The sequence below is a fragment of the Peromyscus californicus genome, unplaced genomic scaffold (genome assembly GCF_007827085.1).
Source record: "Peromyscus californicus insignis strain IS unplaced genomic scaffold, ASM782708v3 Scaffold_22__1_contigs__length_63687245, whole genome shotgun sequence".
Classification (NCBI taxonomy): Eukaryota; Metazoa; Chordata; class Mammalia; order Rodentia; family Cricetidae; genus Peromyscus; species Peromyscus californicus.
In genome coordinates, this window is record NW_026294525.1 from 9,683,692 (window position 1) to 9,704,310 (window position 20,619).

Here is a 20,619-nt window from a genome sequence, read left to right on the forward strand (position 1 = left end):
AAAATCAAATCTTTAAAAGTCATAAATCATTCTTAGAAAAGCTGCCTTGACTGAACTGTTCCAAAGATGACAAGTGACTTGGTGGTAGTACAAACCCTGGACGTATCTCCTTCCAGCAGGCCCAGGGAGGAGCTAGGTGCTGAGAATGTTAGTGGGCAGGAGGACTTGGTACTTGGTTTAAGTGAAGATGTCATGAATATTCCCCAATGCTCATGAACACTCATAACAAAATGAGATAGGAAGTAGGTCATCTTTTGGTTCTATAAAGCACTGATTTATAATCCCGTAATTATTTTAGAATAATTCATAATTAGGTTGTGCTGGCGTTGTGCAGGTCTGTGTTCTTCTGGCCCCTTAAGCCCCAGTGAGCATGCCAGTGTTCTGTAGACAGACACTGGAAAGTGCTTGTCCATATGTTCCCAATACTCCAGTCCCCATACCCATGGCTAAAGAGAAAGGAGGCTTGCAAGCACTTCGTACCAGTCAACAGTTACACTGGTGTGTGTTAGCAAAATGACTTAAAACTGAGTTTTAATAGTTTCCCACAAAGTAACTAAGGTGTCAACTTCTTTGGCACCTCTGATCTTTTAGGTACTATACAGATGCATTCACTTCTGCCCCTATGATATAACTAAACATTTATTAGAAAAAATTAGTAAGTAGCATAAATCAGGCTACACAATCTGGTAAATTCAGTGTCATCCCAGATTATACATGCATTCTTAACTGGAGTCTTTTTCAAAAAGAAGAAAAAATAAAAAGTTAAAGCAATTCACCAAGTAGACAACATAATCCTACCTCTCAAACTCAGTAGTGGAATGGCAGGGACATTTCAGTGTTCCCAGTCACGTTGGCATTTCCTGGGGGACCCCTGAAGCAACTGGGGTCATGCCAATGGAAAAGGAAATTTCTTCTCAAATGACCCAAGACCTATAATTCAAACTTGACACACATATAACTGGGTTTTTTTTTTTTTGGATCTGCAAAATTTTATTAAGCAATAGCTGGACAAATCTTACAATTTCAAATCATCAAGAAAAAAATGAGAGTAACCCATCTCAATAACACAGGCAAAATAATTCAGACAAACGGCATCACTCTGAATGGAAACCATTAATCCTAGCGTACTTCCTCCTGCACAATCGAGCCTACAATGCCAACCAAGACAGGCAGAGACAGGAGAGCTCACTGGAAAGCAATGGTGACTGCCAACAGATCTCGTCTGCAAAGTTAGACAAAGCAAGATGCTGAACGGAAAAAAGATAAAAACCAACATGGCAGGGATGGGGGCTGACGTGTACAAAACAGTGCACGCTGTTCCCAAAGTGTGGACAAGAACATGCTGGTGGTCTCGTCTGGTCTGTGACCTATGCACCCCACAATGCACATTTATGAGAATAAAAAGATGAGAGCAGGAGAAAGATAGATGCCAGCAGTAGCAACAGTAGCAAACTTGGAAATTATGTCCAAGTTTATAGGACTAAAAGAATGCATTTATAAACAAATGCAAACAACACACCTTTGGTAAATAGTACAATGCCTTTTCCACTCGAATGTATAACCCATGCTTTTCTACAACACGAGAAAAAAATTATCTACAATAAACAAGATCCTAAAACCCTACCCTTCCCCTTAAAAATCAACTTGTAAACAGAAAATACAGATCAGTTAAAGTCACAAGAAAACTGCACAAAGCCGGAAAAAAAAAAATGGAAACAAAATAAGCCCGTCCTCCAGAGCTTATAAGCCAGAGATAAGGAGACAGATACATAGTGGTGGAGAGTTCTGAAATGTATGCTGTCATCAAGTCCAGGGACTCAAAGGACAGCTGGGAAACAGCTAATGTTGTCAACCCGTCCACAGCCCAGACAGGGACAGCACGGGTTCCCTTCCCACAGGTCCCTTTCTCAGAAAATCTTTTGAAAAGGTGTAGTACTCTTACACATGAATGCTCTAAATGCTGTGAGTGACACTCCTTTCCTTTCTGAACCCGTTCCCAATACAGTCCCTCATTTTACTTCCGGGAGCCCTCTGAGGAGAGCACCCTCATGGGGACTTCCACTGTACTTGGATTTGGTGCTTCTGTAATTTTAGTAGACTAAACATGGTTCCAAACACATTTTAGGGGTGAACTTTCAAAGACATGGTAAATATGCTGGTTTCTGTTCAAGTAGACAGCTTTGACTCAGGAAAAGAATTTTTTTTTTCTACAAAAAGACCATGTTTTGAAACATACTTTCACCCTCATGAAGGGGAAGATGAGCTGCTGAATTAGGCTACTGGAGCTAGAATGGAGTTTTCAAGTTTGCATAGGCATCCCTTTCATTTAAGAGATGGACAAAGGAGGCCAGACACCCCCAGGGCTTGCCCAGAGTCACTCTCCACCCCTGTGACAGAGCAATTCGACCTTGGCCCCCTGACCTTTGATGACAGAATGGACATTACACAGGGGAGCAGGAGTGTGGATGAAAAGGACCAACATGCATGAGCTTTTGCTTCCTGTGTCCATTCGAGCTCTGAGTATTCCTAGCTTATTTGGTCCAGTTTTTCTCAGGATATAGATTCAAATGGGTAACTGTTACAAACACCTATGACCTCTGGTTTGATGAGGTTAGAGCCAAACAAATCTAATGCTGGTTTTTGTTTATTAATATACTGTTTTTCGCCGGGCGGTGGTGGCGCACGCCTTTAATCCCAGCACTCGGGAGGCAGAGCCAGGCGGATCTCTGTGAGTTCGAGGCCAGCCTGGACTACCAAGTGAGTTCCAGGAAAGGCGCAAAGCTACACAGAGAAACCCTGTCTCGAAAAACCAAAAAAAAAAAAAAAAAAAAAAAAAAAAAAAATATATATATATATATATATATATATATATATACTGTTTTTCTACAAGTCTTTATGGAGTTGACTGTTTTTTAATTTAGGGATCCAATGAGACATTGCATCATTCACAAACTGCTGTTAATAACCATGAAGTACCTAGAATTCTGTTACTTGAAGTCTTAACTTGAGGAGAATTTAACCCAATGATGTCGACTAGATGATGCAATTTTGAAAGGAAGCAGTTATCTTACGTGACACTGTGTCCTGACTGCTGCAGCCAGCAGCCTACTGTACACGTGGTACCTGAGACTCCTCCTCCTCAGACTGGGAGAGGAGTCTAGAGGGTGGCAGACATTCTCGCTCTATTCCGCAGCTCACAGGTCAAGCATCATCCAAGACAGGAAACCTGCACCTCCATGGATGAAAAATACCTTTCAGAGACGATTTCCTCCATATTTGATCTTATCTAGCAAGGTTGTAAGTATAACTTTTGCAGTTTTTGCAAAAAGCCAGTTAGAACTAAAAACATTTTGAAGATTATTGATTAAGCTCCCTCTTTTGCTACTCTATCTAAGGTCTCCCTTTTCCTTATGTCCTATCACTTTTTTTTTTTTTTTTTTTTTTTTTTTTTTTTGTGGTTTCTCGAGACAGGGTTTCTCTGTGTAGCTTTGTGCCTTTCCTGGTACTCGCTTTGGAGACCAGGCTGGCCTCGAACTCACAGAGATCCACCTGGCTCTGCCTCCCGAGTGCTGGGATTAAAGGCGTGCGCCACCACCGCCCGGCTCACTTTTTATTTTTAACTAAAAATTTCAAAATAAGGAAAAATATTACCTTAGGGTATGCTATCTCAAAGAAATAGCCTATTTTGCATATAATCAATACTGACATAAAGAGTGAATTTATTTTTTAAGGTCAATAGGATTTTCTCCCAATTCTCAAGAAAGTTACAAATTATCCAGCAAAAAAAAAAAAAAAAAATCTTGTCATATTCTCTTTATTTTTTGCAGCAAAATATATTGCCACCAAATAAGTCATTACAAAGGTACTATTTTTCTAAATAAATAATGAAATGGGCATAAGTCACCAATACATAGTTAACAAAATAGTTTCCAAGAATACTATAAAGAACAAGATAAATAACTATCTCTCAGACAACAAAACAAAGGAAATTGCATTTAAATTATTTCATAAACTGAAAGGCTACAACCGTATTGCACAACTAATGATAAGCACTGATACACCTTTATCAAGCTACAGAAACGTAGGTAAACCAACACAGTCATTTCCAATGGACTAATCAACTCTTGCTGGGACAACTGACCCTTGAGAATCAGCTCCCATATTTTAAACTATAATAGGAAAACTCCAGTATCTGCTGGGAGAAGTCCTTGTTAGTGTTTCTTTGGAATTTGGAAAGAATGAGAAGTCATTTAATTTTCTCAGATCAAGAAACCAGATAGTTTCTTTTCTAATTCTTAAACCAAACACAAGAAAAAACAAAAACACAAACAATGTTTCAGCTGAAAAGAATTTCCTGTAGCATCTTCCACTTGTCAGTTTTCAAATAAAACCCAGACTTAGTCAAAGCCAGCAGACAGTTCCTGTGCTCTGGTGACGAACAACACCACAGCTAAGAACCACAACAACGTGAACTGCTTCTTACTATAAGGTCTGGACATTTGCCCAAGGTGTGTTCCCACGAGGAGAAGAAACCGGGCAAAGGCTCTACAGACAGGAGGAATGAAGTACAGACAGCCAACTACCTACGTTGGACGTCTTAACAAGGTTTTCCAGTGGTTCCTCTTCCAGTACAGTCTATACACCCAAAGATGGTTCCTTTTCCCATAGAGAATACTGTGGAGCTTTTCCCAAAGAGCTGACCATAGCTTTATCTTTTAATATCCTGGGAAATGTACAAATATTTTGATCACACTTATAATTGAAGGAAAGCATTCGAATCAACTGAATTTTAATGTGGCCAAGGGAAGGAGTGGTGTCTCCTTCACACTTTTGAAAAGGCAGAGCAATGAGACCTAAAGAGAAAGATGTTTATAGTAAAATATTCTGGATTAAAACAAACAAAGGAGGTTTCTTGACAAGTGAAGGTACCTGGTGATGGACCATTCTGATGAATGTGATATAAGTCCAGCTTTGCCCAAGTCTGGATCTACCCACTGACAGCTCCTACCTTCTCCCAAAGTCAGATGAAATTCTGACTTTGTCAAGAAACTAGTGGGATTTCCAACCAGTATCCTTGGAAGAGAATAGCCTTGCACAAGCCATACCACCAACTCACCCAGGTGTCTGTGCAGTGCTGTAGGTCTGTCTCCAAGGGCAGTGTCTCTCCTCATAGTCACACCTTGGCTTACATCAGCCGAGCACAAGGCATTTGCATATGTGTCCTTCACTCATATAGGTACCTTCTAGTGAGCAGCACATGTGTGTGAACTAAGCACTGTCCTCCCCACAAGACAAGCTGACTCCTCCAGAGTTTTGGTTGTGTTGAAAGAAAATTTGTTTTGCACTAGTGATAATGTTGGAAGGGTAACCGAGGCCAGATGCCATGAAGAATGAACACTAACACACGCTCCCTACGTCTAAAAGAAGAGCAGGCTCGAAGCTATTCTGTCTTCTTTCCAAAGGCCCTTGTCCTAGTCACTGAAAAGTAAACCAGTAAAACATTCTATAGCCAAGCCACACTGCCTTCAAGGACACAAGAGAGCTCACAGTCTTGGCTTTCAAACACCACTCTATCCAAAGAAGAAAGGAGGACAGTAAGGGTAAGTGGACAACGACCATGCCTAAGATCAGCGCCCTCCTGGCCTGCTGGCTGCTTCTCCCGCACGGTCCCCACTCCTCCTGGGCAGCTGCAGCAGCAGCGGCATGTCTTCCTCCGACAGCTCCTGGCATGTCTCCTCCTGCATCTGTCTGTTCACTTCAGGCGCTGAGTCACGTTGGCCAGGGCGACGGCGAAAGCCTGCACAGCCGAGAAGGGGTACTGGAAGTCTAGGATGTAGGCGTTACCATCAATCCGTCCAAACTGCATCACCTAGGGAAGGAGCGCGTGAAAGGAAGAGGCAGTGAGCAGCAGCCAGACAGATGTGCCAACTCCGAGGGAGGCAGACAGCATCGTCCAGGAGAGGTCTAGAGACCATGTCACTGAATCTGACAGGGCTTCTCTATCTACAGGTTTATAGGGAAGAGGACAGAGGGTCATGGGTGATAATGTAAGGGAAGACAAGGAGCTCACTTGAGTGCCACAGGTGAGCTAAAGTGGGTTCTCCAGGGAAGAGAAAAGAAGACTCCATGTTCTGAGAGAGACCAGAGATATGCCATCTTTGTCCGAGGTCTCTGCCTCGGAGCAGGCTTCCCTGGTCACTTTTCTAGAATATCACATCCTCCTTTCCACCATGTTCCTCCTTTCCCTGTTCAACTTGTGACTTTGGCACTTCCTGTGGCCTCAGAACATGAGATTACTACATCACAGCACAGGATACACACTCATTTCTTTGTAGTCTTTCTCCCCTTTTTGAAAGACATATGAGAACAGTTACTTCCATGTCTCTCAATATTCTTAATTTCACTTAGAATAAGGGCTGGCAAGCTTTCTGTAAAGTGCTGATAAACATTTTAGGCCTGTAATTAATATACTCTGTAGAACCACTCAACTTTGCTTGTGATAAAAGTAGTTGTAGATATAAGTAGAAGAACTGTGTTTCAATAAAACTTTATTTACAAACAGAGAAAAGGGGCTAGATGGATCCATGGGCCAGTTTGCTGATTCTTGGCTTAGAAACTGCCAGGCACACAGCAGGCAGTACAAATATTTGGTGAATTAATTAAGTAAAAATGAAATTTAAAATGGATGGACTTCTCAGGACGGTCAAGAGATGAACTGAGGTGGCAGGGTTAGAGGCCATCCGTGATGTAAGAAACACGATTTACTTGCCTTCTATTAGAGAACTAGAGGATGGATTAGCAATAGACAGAGAAATAAACAAACAATAACTAGGTAATTAAAACATTTAGGAAAAACTCATACAAGGCTCAGTCATTAATTACTTACTGACATAATGCAGTCACTAATGCCTACTGCTTAAACTGGGAAAGAGGGGGCAGTTCTCATGTGTGCACACGAGGCAGGGGAGGCAGGGTAATAAGCAGCTGAGAAAGAAGGGTACTGTATATATTATAACCTCTCTATCCAAACTGCAGAAGAAGGGGTACTGTATATGTTATAACCTCTCTATCCAAACTGCAGAAGAAGGGGTACTGTATATATTATAACCTCTCTATCCAAACTGCACTGATTGAGGAAGCAAAGCCAGGTTTGCCAACTCCTGAGGGAAGCAGATGGCACAATCCAGTCGAGAGTTACACAGGAGGAAGACAGCATATGATGGCTAAAACAGAAATACCAATAAATTAAATGTATGTTCTTTACAAATATAACGACAGATACCAGAAAATGCTGTGGGATGGCCTCTATGTCAAACTGCTCTGATTGGTCAATAAATAAAACACTGATTGGCCAGTGGCCAGGCAGGAAGTATAGGCGGGACTAACAGAGAGGAGAAAGGAGAGAACAAGAAGGTGGAGAGAGACACTGCCAGCCGCCGCCATGACAAGCAGCATGTGAAGATGCCGGTAAGCCACGAGCCATGTGGCAAGGTATAGATTTATAGAAATGGATTAATTTAAAATATAAGAACAGTTAGCAAGAAGCCTGCAAAGGCAAAAAAGTTTAAACAATATAAGTCTCTGTGTTTACTTGGTTGGGTCTGAGCGGCTCTGGGACTGGCTGGTGACAGAGATTTGTCCTGACTGCGGGCCAGGCAGGAAAACTCTAGTTGCAAGAAAATCCCAAACTCCAGGAGACACTGCACCTGAATGAAGGGCAGGTGGTAAAGGAATGGTTGGGGCCTGTGGTTTTTCTTTCTGATCTCATGGAATCATCTGACTAATGTGCATGCATCACTTGGACTTAAAGTACACGAGAAGGTACTCTGAGAATTAGAACCTGAACCAACTAGTTCCACTCAAGGGGTGTGAGTTATTTTGTGCTTCCTGCCTGGCCTTTTAAGGGCCTGTTCTTCCAGTCCACAGCACTGGCCCATTTGCTCAGTGGCTAGTCTCCTTACCTGCCGCCCCTCCAGCTCGATCTGGAAGTTCTTGGCAGATTCCTGGGTCACTCTTCCTCCAAAGTCCAGCTGGTACACCTGGGTGGCTTCGTTCCACAGAGGCTGTTTGTTGGCCATCACATACACGAAACCCTGGCTGCCCAGCCGCCCATCCTCCTTCTCGCTGGCTTTGCGGCACTTGAACTCCTCCAGCTCGCTGGCGGTCCGCAGGCTCCGCTTGCTCTTCCACCCCTTCTTGCTGCCCTGGCCTTGGTTCATCAGCTCATCCCCGCTGATGAACAGCTCAGGCTCGCTCTCGGAGCTGTCCTGGAACTCGTTCGTCTTGTTCAACTTCTTGGATTTCAGTTGGTCTTTCTGACTTTTCACTTTCTTCTTCTCTCTCCCCAGGCGGGGGCTGGAGATGAGAGAATTAAAGTCACTCAAAGTCCTCGCATCCTTTTTTACTTTTCCCTCAGTGATGGCCTGGACACTTCCTTCCTCTGCTCGGCTATCCAGGCGCTTCCGGTTCTTCTTTCCAAACTTTTCTGTTCTCTGGGGGACAGGGCTCTCTGTCAGAGAGAGCACTTCTTGGAAATTGTCTGCAGTCTCTACCATCACCTCTGTGCCCATGTGGCTTTGGAGCTCAGCAGGTGGTGGGGACACAAGAGGCTTCTCCACCACTAAGTGGGGCTTGGGGGGGAGAGTGCCCTGGGGATTTTGCATGGGCGGGCAGGTGCTGTAGGAACTCCAAGGGTGCAAGGCGATAGGTGGCAGCTGTAAACTGGAGCATGTGCTGCTTCCTGGGTATGTGGGGGGCAAGGTGCAATAGGAAAGACTGGGTGGGTACGCTGGCTGAAGAACGACAGCAGACTCCTGTTGTGCAAACTGTGCTGGCGACAGGGCATCTTTAGGGGAGCATGGGGCCTGCACTCCAGGCAAAGAGGGGTTGTTATAGCTGCCTGGATATGGCACTCCCATGCCATACCCCGTCTGGAAGGTGGCAGTGGGGCTGGACGGAGACTTGGGAGACACAAAGGGCACTCGAGCTACGTCCAGGTGCTGGCCTTGCCCTAGCATCAGAGGGGACAGTTTTAAGGGGTTGGGCACTGCAGGTTGTGCTGTCCTTTCCTGAGGAACCCAAACATCCTCACCCAGCACAGGGTCCCACTGGTAAGGGGGAGGCCGCTTCACTGTGACAGTAGCTTCAGGAAGTGGGGGATGCCTCAGAGGCTTCTCCAGCTGACAGTGCTGGGACAGGGCTTCGTCCTCTGTGAAGGCTGAATTGACATAGTCAGTACGATCCCGGGAGGTGTCCGGAGGGCTCAGCAGACTGTAGGAGGACTGGGAGGCCAGAGGGGAGGTGCTGATAGCATGGGCCAGGGTTGCACCTGGCTGTGAGCTGGACCCGGCTCCACTGCACTGGCTGCAGGTATACAGGGCAGGTGGAGGCCTTGCTGGGAGCTGTGCCACAGCCCCACTGGGGCCACCCTTAGGCTTGGCCAGGGGCTGCAGTGGGGGGCGGGAGCTGTCAGCTAGCTGGGCCATCTTAAGTGCAACCTCACGGTTGTTCCTTCGTAGGGTGGCATGGATGAGACTGTTGTCCAGTCTTTGAGTAGCACTCCGTCCCTGGGCCAGCTGACTAGCAATTTCAGGGTATGGAGGTGGATCCCCTGTGGGGATGGAGTATCGAGGGACAGTCAGGCGGTTCAGAGTGGCACTGGTGCAGGGTTGGAGGACCTTCTTCTCAGTGGCCGTGAGTCTCAAGGTAGCAGAACTACCTGGACCAGGAAGGGTGTAGGTGTTCTGGGAACAGAGCATCCGAGTGCGAGGTCGGCACACCTCTTCCACATTGCCACTGCTGTCAAAGGTGGTAATCCTTTCATAGCCTAGGGGAGGCTGGTAGTGCGCTGCCGGAGGGCAGAGGGAGAAATCTCCCTTCTTCAGACACACATCCACTGGGGGCTGCGGTGGTGGCAGAGGGGGTGGAGGTGCTGCTGTGGTGGGGGCAGCAGGGATGGTTCCTGGGTAGGGGGGTGGGGGATTCATCTTTGCTACCTGGACCTCCTGGGGAGCACTGAAAACCACTGCATCCCCCTCAGCTGCCAGCTGAGGCACTGGCCGCAGGGCCTTGGCTGACTTCTGCAGGTGCTCATGGTCCACCACAGACAGCTGCAGAGGTCCCTGTGGCTGTGGCTGTGGTGGCGGCGGCGGTGGCGGTGGCGGCAAAGGCAACTGAGGAGGGTTCTGAATGATGCGGCCCATTTCGACACCTCCAAAAATCACCTGTCCAGGATTGGAGTAGCGACTGGAAACTGGGTATTGGGTGGCAGCATCACCTGCATGCTCTGCTGCCCCCACAGCTGTTGTCTGATTGGTCAAGACATCCAGCTGCACATTTTGATTGGCCAGCAGGGACTGCACCAGCCCTATGCTCTGTGTGGGGGACAGAGCTTGGGCTGAGCTGTGGATTGGTGCAATAGGGATGTTCACGGTACAAGGTGGGTTGTTTTCAGGGACACCCGATGCTCCAGTAACTGCAAGAAAATAAGAAAAAAGAACTGGCTGCAAAACAATGTTGTGGAATTGGGTCAGAATAAGCAGCATGCTTGGATTTATCTGATCTTTTGCAAGCAAAATGCAACATTAAGACTGACATGTGCTTGGCTGAAGACAATCAGGCTGTTCACAAAGCTTCCCTAACATTTCTGGAAGAACACAAAGCCAGCCTGCTGAACGTGGGCTGAGGCACTGTCAGAGCATCTCAATGAGCATTTTTGAACCTTCTGAATTTGGTACCACATGCCTGAATAATACCGTCATACAGAAATGCAGACTGCAGCCACCAAGGTATCAAAAGTTAAGCCTGGCCTCAGGGCCTGTAACTGCCTCTTCCTTGGGGCCTCCACTGGGCTAGCTCATCCTCTGGCTACAGGAATCTGGGTCCCACCTCAAGCTTCCTATCATTCCTTCGCTGACCTCTCTCTGGTCCCAGGGAGCAATGACGTGTGGAGTCTCTGTGGAGTTTTAAGCAGTGTCTGTGAGCCCTGAGGTTGTGCATTCCATCCTCTCGGCTGAGCACTACACACAGCCCTGGGAGCTGTGGCAGCAACTGAATGTGGAGAAAGCTCTTCACTGCATCTGGGAGAACAGAGCTTGTCAAAGGGAACGTGCATGCTGTATCTAAACTGGAAACTCTGGACTAGCTTAAGTACCTAACGTTCATTCACCAAAGGGTGGGTACTAATGTTGGAAGTAGAGTCCATTTCTACAAAATTACCAGTGGGCTTGTACTTAAAAAAGGGAATGTTTCTCAAGTGCCCTTGAGTAACTGAGAATAGAGACAACTCATTGATCTATAAACAAAACAGAACCGTTTAAGAATCCCCACTACAGTAAACAAATCTTAAAGCCCACAGTTTGTAAAGTAAAATTTAAAAACTGTGTGATAAATAGCATCTCTAACTCAAGCCAGGCCTCTGAGGAGACTTGCTTTGCAACCTGGAAGGGGTGTTCAAATGCAAAGGCTCTGAGTCCTGCAGAGAGGGCAGGCATGAGGAGCTGGAATCTAGGAGCACTCCAGGCCTCTAGAGAGATGCTCTCTAAGCAGGGATAACAAGGATGGAGGCTGGGTGAGGCTACAGAGACAGTTTAGTTTTGATTCCACACAGCGCTTCTAGCTTAAGCTCTTGTCTCGAGGTTCCTGCTTTGAGTTCCTGCCCTGACTGTAAGCTGTGAGGTGAAATAGACCTTTTCCTCCCCAAGTTGCTTTTGGTCATGGTGTTTATATAACCAACAGAAAGCAAAGAATGACGACACATGGTGTGAGAAGTGCTCTGTGAACTGTCACGTGTCACTGCTACCTCAACCAACCATGCTCTGGTGGTTTTCCTCCCAGGCACACCATGTCTTCTAAGCTCACTGAGGAGGCGGGCCTTTTCTAACTGCGCCAGCACTGCACTCGGTGACCACTGGACTCAGTGACCACTGGACTCTACCCCCTTGCATGATACACAAGGACAGGGACGGTGACAGACAAGTCCACGGATGGGACACACCTGGTAAATCGTCCTCATCTTCACTGAAAACATTTGGGTTGAAGACAGGTAGGTTAATATAGTCCATGGAAATCTTCCTAACTTCTGGGAGATAAATGGTCATCTGCCGCGGCTGGAGATGCAGCAGGCTGGTTTTATAGATTACTGGTGGAAGAGAGACGCGCAGTTAATGGAGGCACATCAGTGGAGAGCCAGAGTTAGCAGTGTGACGGAGAGAAAGGGAGGGCTGGGGATCTCTCTGCTGGCAGGCAGATCTGCACAGGCTGGACCAGGAGCTTGAGTGGAGCTCATAGCTTCTTCTGATGGATACAGAGCCATGTGGGATTGGCAAATTCTTACTCTGTCTACAGAACCACAAATTTTAAATGCCGAAAACATACCTTATACTTAAACCCTTTCTTTCAATGAGCAGATGTAGGAAAAATACATCTTTAAAAGCTTCATTTGCAACCAGAAGTATAATTTAGTTGAAACAGTAGTGTGCCAAGAGTGCCAAGCTTAGGAGCTTTTTGACATCTGTGGGACTAGGGTACCACAGATGCATAAAGAGCTGCTGCTGTTCAGGATCGAGTTCTTATCTTACTGACTTTCACCTTTAGTGATTTGCAGAATATGTTTAAACCTGAAGATTTAATTTGACTAACATGAACAGTTAGGAGAAAGCCTAAGTTGCAAATTAAATAGAAAAGAAAATTAATTTAAAAATTATGAATCTTCATAAGCAGGTTAAAAACAAGGCTAGGTTTTTGCCAACTCTCTTTTATGTTTAAAAATTTATTAATTTAATTGTGAATGTGTGTTTGTCTGTATGCACATACATACAGACATATGTATGTCATTACACACGTGACCCATAGTCTCACAGAATTAGGAGATCAAACTTACGTTGCCTAGCCTTTGTGCGAGTGCCTTTACCCAATGAGCAATTCTCCTGGCCCATCTGCTATGTTTAAAACTCTTTCCTATGAAGCTGTTTTTTCCTATGAAACAAGTGCCACACACATGTACTTGTTTGTGCTCAGCATCTTCCGGGAAGAGAAGCCACACCCTCCCTCTACACTGCCCCTCAACTAGTGTGGTCTGACAAACCGGCACTGCCCTAGAAGCAGCAGCTTTTGCTGCGCCCTCTGTCCGAGGCTGCCCCTCGGGAGGTGTCTTCTCCCACCCAAACTGAGAGGAGATTCACATTCATTCATTCACAGTCTCACCACTCTTGCCCATAATACAGAATACGGACATTGGTGGAAAAGTTCCATATTGTTCTGAGTTAGTGCAAAAGAGCTATGCTTTATTAGATCAGTAAAGAACAGTTTTTTAAAAAAGATTTATTTATTATGTACACAGTGTTCTGCCTGCCAGCCAGAAGAGGGCACCAGATCTCACTCTAGATGGTTGGGAGCCACCATGTGGTTGCTGGGAATTCAGGTTTCAGGACCCTGGAAGAACAGCCAGTGCTCTTAATCTCTGAGCCATCTCTCCAGCTCCCATGAACATTTTTTTTTTTTTAAATTAAGGAATGATTACAGACATCACTTGCCTCCAGGGGAGAAAAACTAGGCAGACTGCAGTAATGACAGGAAGCTTTATTATTACTTTTTTAACTTTATGTTCCCCTTTAATATAGCTTTTACATAGCTCTTAAGTTATGTGAAAAGTTAAAACTAAAGCAAGTTCATGGACCAGTCCAGATACCCCACAGTCACAGGCCCTAACAAGGACTAGAGGTGATGACAAATGTGAGCAGACCCAGGCACAGCAATGAGCTTCCGGGGCCCCCAGCAAACAGATCATGTTCACAGAGGACATGACCCTGGAGCTGTGTGGCTTCTCACCCTTGATCAGCAGAGGATGCACGTTCAACAAGAAAGCGGGAGAGCTACAGAGTGAGACCGTCTCAGATGCGGAGGAAGAGGAGGAGGATGGTGGTGAAGGGGGCGGTGCCACGGAGGACTGAGCCAGACCCTCTTGCTGCCCTCTCCCTCAATGAATCTTTATATTCAATTTGCCCCCTCCCCCACTCAGTCTCTCTTTCACTCGTTGTTGGCTAAGTCTGTTCTAATTGAAGGAAACAAATTATTAAATATAGGGAATACTCATTTTCTAAGCACATTATATATCATATCTGAAATAACTAACAGTGTAACATGAACAGTATACTTTCTTGAATCCAAAAGTTGACTTCTGTACTATAATCAAGTGGGAAACTCTTTAAGCTTGGCAATAGCAACTATATGGACCAAATGCTCTTTTTTAAAAAGTCAACGATTAAGGGGCTGGAGAGAAGGCTTAGCAGTTAAGAGCACTGGCTGCTCTTCCAGAGGACCCAGGTTCAATTCCCAGCACCCACATGGCAGTTTACAACTGTCTGCAACTCCAGTTCCAGGGGATCCGACACCCTCACACAGACATACACGTAGGCAAAACACCAATGCACATAAATTTTTTTTAAAGTAAATGATTAGGAGAATAGTGAAGCTTTTGTCTTGACACTCTACTAATTCACACTGGAACAGCATGGCCCCAAAGACACGCACTGCTCCTGTCTTAGTGTCCTTATTGGCTTAACTGTGGCTCTAGTTACCATAGCAGAAGAGCAGACTTTAATTAATCAATAACTTTTTTAATCAATAACTTTTCACCTCAGTTCTTTCTCCTAATCTTTATTTTAGGAAGGCTAAGTTCTCAGCTTACTAAGATGAAGGTAATGATATTTAAACAAATAAGGACACAGGTGAATAACTGAGTATTTTGGTGGTCATCAGAGGGTTTTCAGGTTACCGAAACATTGTGAGAAATTTCCTTTGTAGGCAAGAGTTGTGCTGTGGAAGAAAATGGGTGAAGAAGAAGGAAGGATCCATTGCTCACGCACTACAACTTAACATTTATTGAATAAACCCATGTGCACACTGCTACCTCATTTCTTCATCACACTATACAGAGCAAGCCTTATTTAGCATTTTTTTTTTTGTGAGGCTAAGGACTAAATTCTATTCAACTTTATGTTATTTGCTTTAATTTTATTTGAAGTAAAATCCTTGAAAATGAAAAATCTAAATAAGTGTTATTTAAATAAATACCTGTAGCAGGGCAACAGGTCTTTTGATCTGGGAGAGGGCAACGGTGTTAGGGATCAAACCTAGAGCTTCAAGCATGCTAGGCAAGTGCTCTACTGCTGCACTCCATCCTAAAAGGACTTTTAACCTTCAGTTTTCAAGAATCATTTATTGCATAGGTCTACATAGGATATGATTTCTACAGGCAGAATTTGTGAGGAACAATTTTCACTCGGTTCCAGAGAGCACATACTGGATGAAGAGCCAAGGCAGACCTGGCCTCACCGAGAGAGACATGTGGGCAAGGAGGGAAGGCAAGGCAGGAAGGCGGCAGGGACAGGGGGAGCAGCACGCTGTGCCTCTGAAGCCCCAGCAAGCAGAAGGGAGCTGCCATGGAAAGGCTCTTCCAGCACTTCCACATCTTCCCTGCCCCCAAGGTAAAGGCAGCGAGCTTTACCTTGAGTAGGGATGCCAATGAAGACCACAGCCTGGGCTGTGGTCCAGCCTCCACTTCCCTTGCATAGGTTTCCTTCTGTGTCTCAAACCTGTCACGGGCAGGATGTTTATCAGATAAGGAAAAACAAGATTGATAGACATGTACTGCTAAGAACCACATTCTTAACAGCCAGCTAACTTCTTGGTCTTTAATGCCCATCTTTCTTCTCTCTAGAAGTTCCTTGTGATCCAAGAACCTGGACGCTGGACCCTGAATCTGCTCACAATGGCCACATGCTAGAAATCTTCTAGCGCTCTCCTACTTTTACTAGTTTCAAAACGCAGAGCTTATCAGGGGGAAAAAAAAAATCAAAGTGCCAGGGACAAAAGCCAATGAGTAGAGGTCTGTTTTTCTGACATCATCGGGGCTGGAGTCCAGTGAAAGACATACCAACCCCATAGTGTCTTAAGAGCTCATTTTCTAATTTAAGCTGTCACAGGTTGAAACTGTAACTTTTATTCTGATTTCTGAATGGGACAATAAGAAAATGGAATGAGTCTTTACCTGCACCGAGGTTGGTTGGCAGGAACGCAGCCAAGCCCACAATCTTAAATTTGGTTCCCCAGATATTAGATGTGACCTGAGCAAGATAGTTGTGCTGTGGGAGAAGAGGGAAGAAAAGAAAGAATCTCAGTCTGTTTTGACATTGTCTCTTGGTCACTTAGTGAGAGCACTAACATGAAAAGCGCTGTAGTGAGCACTGCCAGAAACATCAATGTCCAACTTCTGTCCTTTTCCGATCAGAGATTAACCAGAGCACGATGGGCTCCCAGGTCCCAGTGGTGGCACATGGAACTGGGAGTGCTTGCTCTGTCCCAGTGTGGCCATGTGTTCAGTTTACAGGGTCATTAGCAGCTGGAGAGATGGCTCAGCAGTTACGAGCACGTGCTGCTCTTGTAGAGGATAGGGGTTCCATTCCTAGCACCCACGTCAGGTGGCTCACAACCACCTGTAAGTCCAGTTCCAGGAGATCAGACCTCAGTGGGCGCATGTATGCACCTGGTGCACATAAGTGCATACAAGCACATACACATACATAAATGAACATATCTTTTTTTTTTTTTTTTTTTTTTTTTTTCGAGACAGGGTTTCTCTGTGTAGCTTTGTGCCTTTCCTGGGACTCACTTGGTAGCCCAGGCTGGCCTCGAACTCACAGAGATCCGCCTGGCTCTGCCTCCCGAGTGCTGGGATTAAAGGCGTGCGCCACCACCGCCCGGCGAACATATCTTTTTTAGAGAGGTTATTAAAGGGCTGGGGGTGTGGTCAGTTGCAGAATGTCCACCCAGCATCATCTCCAACACTGCACAAACTGGACCTGGGGACACAAACCTGTAATCCTAGCACTTTAGAGGTTAGGCTGGGAGGATCAGAAGTTCAAGGTCATCCTTGCCTACATGGTAAGTTTGAGGCCACCCTGGGCTAGAGGAGACCCTGTTTCCAAAAAGGCCAACCAAGTTCAGAGTAGTGATGTATGTCTGTAGTTCACTAGTGAGGAGGATGAAGTAGGAATCTGAGACCAGCCTGGACAAAACAGCATGGCTTCAACTCAAGAATAAGTAAAAAGAAAATAAATAAAGCAGGTGTGGAGGATTGTAATCTCAGCAATTGGGAGGCTGAGATAGGAGTATACTGAGTTCCAGACCAGTCTGGACTGCTAGCTATATCTAAAACAAACAAACAAACAAGCTAATTAATTAATTAAATAACAAAGTAATAACAACATAATGTGAAATAACAAAAACATAACCTAAAATAAATAAAATTTTAAAGGTAAAAAGGCCACCAAAGTGACTGGAATACAATTTTGTTCATTTCTCCTTTTTATCATTGATAAGATTCTACAGATGTCAGCTGAATTGAAACCATTATGTCTTTAAACCTCCCAATTATCCTTTTGTTTCATCAAGTCAATGAAAAACACTTGAAAAAGTCACTGCTCTGCTCAAGGTGGGTGTGGCTAAGATAGAGATGTGAAGAAGACAGCTCCCGGGGGAACTTGGGCCGTCCCTGGTGTGTACACAGAAGTGTGTGAAGAACACCAGAAGGGGTTAGGCACCACATGTGTTGCCTGGGCCAGGGCAAAAGCCTTCACTGAGGAGGTACAAACTGAGTTAGGGCCGGAAGTGGGGGCAAAAATGAGGAGGAGACGGAGAAGGTGACTTAGGCCTATCACAGGCACAGGGCACAAAGGCTGAGGAGGCAGACCAGGGTGTGGGGGCTACGGCCAGCATTCCCTTCCTAGAACTGAGGTGTCACGGCAGGACCAGGAGGCAGAAGTGAAGAAGGGAATACATCTTAGAGCTCCCTGGGAGGAAGATTCCAGCAACAGGGAGGTACATGGAACAGAACCACACAGTGTGCATGCAGGTGTAGCAATGGACAAGACAGCTATGTTAGGAAGGACAGTGGTGCTTCCAGGTAGCCTGACGGGTATAGACAGCATGGAGGCTCCACTGTCAGCTATGCATGTCTACCTGAGTGATGTCCTCAAAAGGAAACTCTCTCCGAGTCAGGCTGGGCGAGCCCATGGAGGGCTTGCGCATGGGCAATCGGGGAGACCGAGAAATCTCTTGAGCAGCCCGGGGCAGCTTGGGTGACTTACGGGCCTCGATGCTGATCCTGTGAAGACAAAGCCGGATGGGTGAAACATGCATCTGCATCCAGGACTCCTCTTTCTCTCATACTCATCCGTAGAGGTTGGCTCTCAATGCTTAAGGCCCTAATTTCATAAAGTGATCTTGCTTTTGATTTAGGAAAGAATGCCAATTAAACATGAAGAAATATACACAGAGTTTAAAAATATGGAGATCAGACCAAGTGATTCATCTTTAAGAGCCTAGAGAATGAACACTCTACCTACTGACTTGCAGTACTGACTTGAAAGTCCACATGCCTTCTGCCACAGGTTTGCAGAATCAGCCCGGGAAAATGGCAGGAGGAAGACTGTTTCTCACCCTAAGGCCACTGTGGTCTATAAAATCCCTTCTGTGTCAGTTTGAATTTCAGCAGACTATTTAACACTGTCACTTATAATATTTAAGTCAAATAACTGAATCCAAAGCTTCTGTGCTGCCTCTGACTCCATGTTCTATCTCGACTCCCTTGTTTACTCCCCCTAAAGATGGTGCTATGAAAACAACTCTGCTAAGGTTTATGATGTCCTATGCGAAAATGCACTAAGCACCAGATGTATACTGTTTTCAAACCTGGTAAGAAACTTTTGGCTCCAGAGAGATGGGAAGATGGAGGATTGAGTTGTGGGCTAAGATTATTAGCTTAGCTGCTGTGGAGAAGGAGCTCCAGGTAGAAAAGATGAAGAAAGGAAAAACCAGTCGCAGAGAGTTGGTAGAACCTTCAAAGGATATTTAGAGACAAAATGTGTGGTAAATGACTCTCTGCTTCGGTAGTGGAAAAAGCCAAACATAATACTTACTACAAGTTCATAATTTTATATGCAGTTTAAACAAACTTTAGATGAAAAAACCAAAACAATGAATCATATTACTGGAGGAGCTGGACAGTAAAAATAATTGTATACTCTTCAGTCATGTTATATTCAAACATTAGTTTGGCTATAAAGCAGAGTTGAGATTTTCATGTGAAACTGTAATTTTAAAGGGGCAGGAAGAATGCTCATGGTCTTAGGATGGACAGAGATTTCTTAAATGCAACCCAAGAGGCACTGACCACAAAAGGACCTCACACATTGGACTATCTAGGAAATGTGTACCTGCCGTAGAGTCTTCTCTCTGTTACAACTCAATAACCAACCCAGTGAAGAATGAAGGAGGAATTCAGACAGGAGCTTCGCCGAAGGAAGCTGACACACCCAGGACAAGTGCTCAGCTCAGCATCATCACTCCTAGACCAGAGTCAAACTGGTCAGACACCACTGCACACCATCAGAACGGGACAACTCTCCTAATGGGACAACGGAGCTGGAAGTAAGAATGGAATCCGCTGGAATTCTTATGTCCTGCTGCAGAAACTTAATTTGGTACAGTCACCTTGTAATGCTACTTGACAGTTTCCACCAAAGTTTAAAATGTATTCACCTCATGACCCTCTAACTCCTTTCATAAGAATATATGCAAGAGAAATAAGTGCAATATCCCCCATAAGATTTTCACAAAATGTTTATAATGGATTATTCATCACAGTCCTAAACTAGGGACTATCAAATATCCATTGATTGGTAAAGTGTATAAGCACGTAGTGACATGTTTGTTTTTAATGGAATAATCTCACAAAGTGATTTAAAATAAAAAGGCAAACCACTGATATCCATGATACTGTGTTGAGGGGAAAAAAGCTAATAAACAGCACCCATATTCATATGAAATTCAACAGTAAAACATAATAATCTATAGTAACTGAAGTCGTACCGAACGCAAGAAACACAGAAGACCTTCCAGGATGATGGGCATGTCCTTTATCCTGAACTGGTGGAGACACACTGGTGCACCACCGTCCAGTGACCCAAATGTTTGAAAGATGAGCATCTGGGCATGCGTAAGGGGGATGTAAGTCACACTCCGATGTCACATGCTACCACAGAACTGTAAACAAGCAAGAGTCTGTCTGTCTAGTCGCACAGCCTTGACAGCAACAGGAGGAAGACAGTGCTCTCCCAGGTGGTGACACCAGCCCTCCTGCCTCAGGCAGCGTTACGGGCACAGAACTCGGCATTCTCTTCAATACAGCAGGTCTGCTCTAAACCACTGTTTTTTTCTCTTCTGAAACCCGAAGGGAAAACACACAAGCTGGGAAGCAACGGCTGCCCCAGAGGAGAAAGAGAGGCGGGAAGGAAGGAAAGGAAAACTGTAATTATCCCAGGGAGAATCTTCCAGAATGAAAAGTGATGAGGAAACAAGAGGAGTTGATCTTGCTGCTGTGCAAGCGTGCACTTCCTTTCCTTCCTCCTCTTCCCCATGTTGTCACAGTTATTTGGGCAGAACAGGTTCTACAACTGAGCATCCATCTAGACCTAAGAGAGTTGGGAATCCTCATCCAGGCGGCTTCAATGGGACTCTGTCTCTAGAACAAACAATGTCATGTCACGTTGGAGGCACAAC

General features: G+C 45.2%; 1 protein-coding gene across 5 annotated transcripts in view; it reads right to left on the reverse strand.

Annotated features, from left to right (window-relative positions):
- Positions 1-3,798: 3,798 nt before the first annotated feature.
- Tulp4 (TUB like protein 4) overlaps positions 3,799-20,619 on the reverse strand; it is a 141,415-nt gene continuing 124,594 nt past the window's right edge. For all 5 annotated transcript variants that reach the window (XM_052750882.1, XM_052750881.1, XM_052750884.1 and 2 more), the window contains exons 11-15: positions 18,019-18,163; positions 16,049-16,142; positions 11,996-12,139; positions 7,962-10,474; positions 3,799-5,869 (exon numbers count right to left, since the gene is read on the reverse strand). In XM_052750882.1, the coding sequence (XP_052606842.1) occupies positions 5,753-5,869; positions 7,962-10,474; positions 11,996-12,139; positions 16,049-16,142; positions 18,019-18,163 (3,013 nt within the window). In that variant the 3' untranslated portion in view covers positions 3,799-5,752. The remainder of the gene's footprint in view (positions 5,870-7,961; positions 10,475-11,995; positions 12,140-16,048; positions 16,143-18,018; positions 18,164-20,619) is intronic.